Genomic DNA, 4,981 nt, shown 5'->3' on the forward strand with positions numbered 1-4,981 from the left:
AATCGCTGCAGCTCGCCAACTTTGACGTCAGCACAGCTCCGCGCACCTGATGAAGATTAGTACAAATCTGCATACTTTACCAGATCGCCACAACGATCCGTATCTTTCATCCTTTCACTTTCAGCAAGCCAGGATCAGCACTATCACACAGCAAGCTAGGTACTGCTACTAGTAGAGGACAAAAAACCACCCCAGGAACTCAAAAACTAACAGAGCCATATGCCCACATGATATGGTAGGGTAGCAGCACTAGCAGCAGTATGAAAAGGCAGAGGGAAGGGAACAAGAGAAAATGGTGGTGGTGGATCCTTTTGCATGTTGTCTGTCTCATGATACTCTGTCGTGGATGGATGGAGTCAATTCGTGGCAAGATTTGGAGCAAATCTGCTCCAGGATCTTGCTTTCCATGTGCTGGGACTTTCTTAGTCATCACACCTTGTTTTCCACTCCTCCTTCGCTTTACTTTCCATGATTCCATCACATCACATCTCCTCGAATCCTTTCATGTGCTTGTGTGTGTATATAAGTATCTACTCAACCACACACACATCCTTCATTCATTCAGAAATCAAAGCAAAAGCCTCTCATGCCAACAAGCCCAAGCACACACACCTCCTGCCTTTCTTCTTCTACAACTCTTGCTTCCTGCAGCTCTGCTCTCTTGCTTCAATCGGTCATGGCGGCGGTGGCCACAGAGACTCCGTTCCATGTCCTGGCGGTGGACGACAGCCTCCCGGACAGGAAGCTCATCGAGAGGCTCCTCAAGACCTCTTCCTTCCAAGGTACGCAATCACAAGACCTCTCCTTCACCAATCACCATGGTTTCTCTACTCTGAATCTCATGAAAGATGGCTTCTTTGTTTCTGAATATATGCAGTGACCACTGTGGACTCAGGGAGCAAGGCGCTGCAGTTCCTGGGGCTCCATGATGAGCACAGCCCTGTTCCTGTCCACACAGACCAGCTGGTAAGAAGAAGAAGATGGCTTCCTCTTCCTATGTGTTTTCGTAGCTAGCAAGTCTGAAGAAAAGATTTCTGATGTACCGTACAGTATTTGGTTTTGCTCATGCTCTGTATGTATGTGGATGACAATCAGGATGTGGCGGTGAACCTGATCATCACTGACTACTGCATGCCCGGCATGACAGGATACGACCTGCTCAAGAAGATCAAGGTAACTACTGGACTACTCCGTATATATTCTATCTGGTGTTTAATTACTGGCATGATCCACTGAAGATAACAAGGCCTAAAGATGCATGTTTGGTTTGGTTTGGTTTGTTCTACCAGGAGTCGTCGTCTCTCAGAGATATCCCAGTGGTGATCATGTCCTCTGAGAACATTCCTTCAAGGATCAATAGGTGAGCAGTGAGCTACCACTCTGAGTCTTGTGGAGCTAAACACGGTGTTTAAAAGTCAAAGTTAAAAATGCAAAAAAAATAAAAAAATAGTGAGGAGTTGAATAGAGTTAAAGCAAGAAAACAACTTTATCATTTGAGAGCAATAATACTTCTGCATGGCTGAGTTGGCGTCCTGTTCTTGCTCAGAAAATCACTTCATGTTCAGAAAACCTTTTAGAGAGTTATAAAGTTCCTTTTTTTCCTTCCATGTATGGAGACATATAAATAAATGAATAAGTTTAGGACCAAATTGGATATCAAAATCTCAACGAATCCTTAATAATCTGTTGCCACATGTGTTGTGCTATAAATAGAGGAACGAACCACCACATACATGATATCTCGGCCTGTTCGGTGTAAAATAAACACCAAAAGGAAAGATATGAAATGATACGCAGTTCGATCTTGTAGATCTTTTATATTGCCGTATCCATGAAACAGGTCTGTTGATGCAGACAGGTCACTGGCACCACTAACCACTCGTTGCGCGATACTCCACCAATGGGAGGGCACTAAAGTCAAAGAAAGAATCAAAAGATATTGCTGCCCTTTGGGAAAAAAAAGAATCAAAAGATATGACATATCCATAAAAACAAAATTTAAAGATTTAAGAAAAAAAAAACACAAGTTGCAAGAGTTGTTTTCTAAAAGCATATCATGCTTTATATATCAAAGGGGAAAAAAACTGACAGTTCTGGTTTTTGAAATTCTAAATCAGGTGCCTGGAGGAAGGAGCTGATGAGTTCTTCCTGAAACCAGTACGGCTATCAGACATGAACAAGCTCAAGCCCCACATACTGAAAAGCAGATGCAGAGAGCACTATCACCAGGAACAGCATCAGCAAAGTGACAGCAACAGTGACGAATGCAGTAACCCCACAAACACCAGCAGCAGCAGCGATAGCAGCAGCAGCGATAGCAGCAGCAACCGCAAGAGAAAGGCAGCAGACAACGAAGAAATCTTGCCCCAGACAAATAGATCAAGGCATAGTTAGCTGCAAACTGACTAGTACAGCTAACCTTTTTTTCCTCTTTCCCTTGGTCATTTGCCTTATACTAAGTTTTTGGTCTACTGATTTGTAACATAGATGTTAGCACTAGCTTGGCAAAAATATAATGGAATGTGTAAACGGATACTGCTTGAGTCGAATCATGTGATTCTGCAACACATTTGCCTGTTTCATTTATCAGAAAAACAGCTGAGATAACAACCTAACAGAGTCACAGTAACAGGCCATTGGGACAGCGTGTGCCGAAGCCAAGAAATAATATCTGAAACTGATTGTCAGATAACTAACGATGGGATTAGTATTTTTACTGTTTCTAAGCTTTAGTCTGGATACAAGTACTCACTATAGTAGTCAGTAGGGCAGTAACTTAGCTGGGATACGATTTTTACCAACAGCAACAGCTAACAGCAAACGTCATCCCTACATAGTAGGGTGCTTACACTGGCTTACAAGGACATCATCATCTGCTTGGGAGGTGATTGTTACTAACTGCTTATGAGAAACTTCATTCACAGAAACCCTCGGGCCCCTCAGAAAGTACACCGGTATGTCACATGGTTCCCGGTAAGCTCGCTGTCATATGTAACTTTAACAACAGTTCCTTTGCCAAATCCGTGGTAGTGAGCAACTGCATCACTCTCCAGAATGCGAGGCAACTGAAAGATTCAAGCACCAATTTCAGAAAACTGGCATGAAATTGATTTGCAACAATTTGAGCTAGCTTTACCTAAAGAAATTTCCAAGGGAAACAACCAAGCTAACAACAAGCAGGAATTTGCAATGCAGGGATGCTAAGAATCCACTAGCCAAAATAAACGAAATGCAGTATCCCCATGAAAACTAATAATAAACATATTTTTGACATATGTTATAATTTCTGATTTGCATATCATTATGTAAGGAGCCAACATTAAATAGGAACCCACATAAATACAAAGTGACATAAATTTTTCATTTGCAGTTTTCTTTCTATATGATAGAAGTAGCCCCCTTATGAAAATACGGGAGGATCATCAGTTTGAATCCCATCAAGGTACATATTGAGCAATGAGAAATGCATAAACACAAGAACATTGTGAGAACAATATAAATGATGCAAGTCACCAAATTATTATCAGGGCACTCAGCATGGCAAACTTCATAATTTATCAGCAATCTCAATCATCAGATGCAGAAAGCACAATAAGATATTGCAGTCTCCCTTGTGGCCATGATCATGTTGCACACAAAATCAAGTGCTGGAATTATGGTGTTATACACAGCAACTGAGCATGCGTCATGAAAAGCAACAGCCGACAGCCAGCACCAGGCTGCATAATTGCACAGCACCATGACTCCAAGTGGCAGTATAACAAATCAGTAGGAAATTTAAAAGTAACTTCAACAAATCAAAGAGGAACATACCTGTGAGTCCACGATATTGTAGTCCTTCAGGAGCTTGACCTTCTCCTCTGCAGTCAACACTTCATGCTTGGGCTTCAGGACATGCTTAGTGATGTTCACCAGTAATTCTGCGATCTAACATTGAACAGAAGGTCAATAGAAGTTACTTGCTGTAATTCTTAGGGGATGGGCATTGAAGTTAGCAAGAACTAAAATATTAAATGCTGCTTCTTACTTAGTTACAGAAACTAAACAAAAATGTGAAGAACAACCAACGGATTGAACAAAACCTGACCTGGAATGTGTAAACTTTAAATGGGAAGATCTCCTTGATGGACTCTCTGGCTTTAGACATTATTTTGCTCTGCATTCACCTGCATAAGACATACAGCAGTCAAGATCTACGTTTTACTCACTCCACTTATAACAAAGTACAATTGGTACAGACAAGCACCACATGCATGGGAAGATAGAGATAAAAGCACTCATACATAGTAAATTAAGCATTTTACCATCCTAATTGTAGGATGGTGCAAACCCTAACAATCATAACGACAAAAACAACAATATTCCTAAACCGTACGGACAATCACACCAAACATGAATCAACAAGCAGCAAAGAAGGATGAACCAGTGAGAAATATTTTTAACCAAAAAAAAAAGGGTGAGAAGGGGTAGGAAAGAACTGATACCCCTCTTTCTCCCTAACTCTTCAATTTGGCATTACCTCTCGTGCACAATGCACATAACAGCACAATCGGATTATAGTCCAGTCCACTAGTGAGAATGCATCAATTGTGCGAGATGATTCCTTAATGACGAGCCAAAAAAAAAACTACATCTGATGGGCAGGACAAGAATGCGGCTCAAATCGCGAGTTGGAACAAGGACCACACCCTAATGGAAGAAGAATCTGAGAGCACATCGATGATATATGGGGAAATGGACCGCAAAAGGGAAAGAGGAAAAAAAAAAGGATTTCACCTTGTTGGACGGGTCGGAGGCCAGGGTTATGGAGAAGGCGAGGGCGAGCCGTTCGAGCTCGGGCTTGCCGGCGGCCCACCAGGCGCGAAACTCCGGTAGGGTGCAGCTCGGGCTCCGGGACGCTGTACCCGCGGTCCGCGGAGCATCTCCAGCGCGGTGCGGCGCGCCAGGAAGAGACGGCGGCTCTCCACGCTGCCGCCGCGGT

At 42.7% G+C, this 4,981-nt stretch overlaps 2 protein-coding genes across 2 annotated transcripts; one reads left to right on the forward strand and one right to left on the reverse strand.

Moving 5' to 3' along the window:
* Positions 1-333: 333 nt before the first annotated feature.
* Positions 334-2,567, forward strand: LOC136504314 (two-component response regulator ORR9-like). The gene is made up of 5 exons (XM_066499194.1): positions 334-782; positions 878-966; positions 1,096-1,173; positions 1,290-1,360; positions 2,118-2,567. Exons 1-5 carry the CDS (start codon positions 587-589, stop codon positions 2,392-2,394), a joined length of 711 nt encoding a protein of 236 aa, XP_066355291.1. The 5' UTR covers positions 334-586; the 3' UTR covers positions 2,395-2,567.
* A 134-nt stretch (positions 2,568-2,701) lies between these two features.
* On the reverse strand, positions 2,702-4,981 carry LOC136504315 (DNA-directed RNA polymerase V subunit 5A-like). The gene is made up of 4 exons (XM_066499195.1): positions 4,777-4,981; positions 4,088-4,166; positions 3,814-3,927; positions 2,702-3,065 (listed from the first exon to the last, which is right to left on the reverse strand). The coding sequence occupies exons 2-4, from the start codon at positions 4,160-4,162 to the stop codon at positions 2,940-2,942; spliced, it is 315 nt and encodes a 104-aa protein (XP_066355292.1). The 5' UTR covers positions 4,163-4,166; positions 4,777-4,981; the 3' UTR covers positions 2,702-2,939.

This window comes from Miscanthus floridulus, chromosome 14, assembly GCF_019320115.1.
Source record: "Miscanthus floridulus cultivar M001 chromosome 14, ASM1932011v1, whole genome shotgun sequence".
In the NCBI taxonomy this organism is placed as follows: domain Eukaryota; kingdom Viridiplantae; phylum Streptophyta; class Magnoliopsida; order Poales; family Poaceae; genus Miscanthus; species Miscanthus floridulus.

Coding starts and splice junctions, on each gene's coding strand:
- LOC136504314 (XM_066499194.1), top strand. CDS start 587: ATGCCAACAAGCCCAAGCACACACACCTCCTGCCTTTCTTCTTCTACA. Junction 783..877: donor CAAGACCTCTTCCTTCCAAG/GTACGCAATCAC, acceptor GAATATATGCAG/TGACCACTGTGGACTCAGGG. Junction 967..1,095: donor CTGTCCACACAGACCAGCTG/GTAAGAAGAAGA, acceptor GATGACAATCAG/GATGTGGCGGTGAACCTGAT.
- LOC136504315 (XM_066499195.1), bottom strand. CDS start 4,162: ATGCAGAGCAAAATAATGTCTAAAGCCAGAGAGTCCATCAAGGAGATC. Junction 3,928..4,087: donor TTAAAGTTTACACATTCCAG/GTCAGGTTTTGT, acceptor GTTCAATGTTAG/ATCGCAGAATTACTGGTGAA. Junction 3,066..3,813: donor ACAATATCGTGGACTCACAG/GTATGTTCCTCT, acceptor TGAATCTTTCAG/TTGCCTCGCATTCTGGAGAG.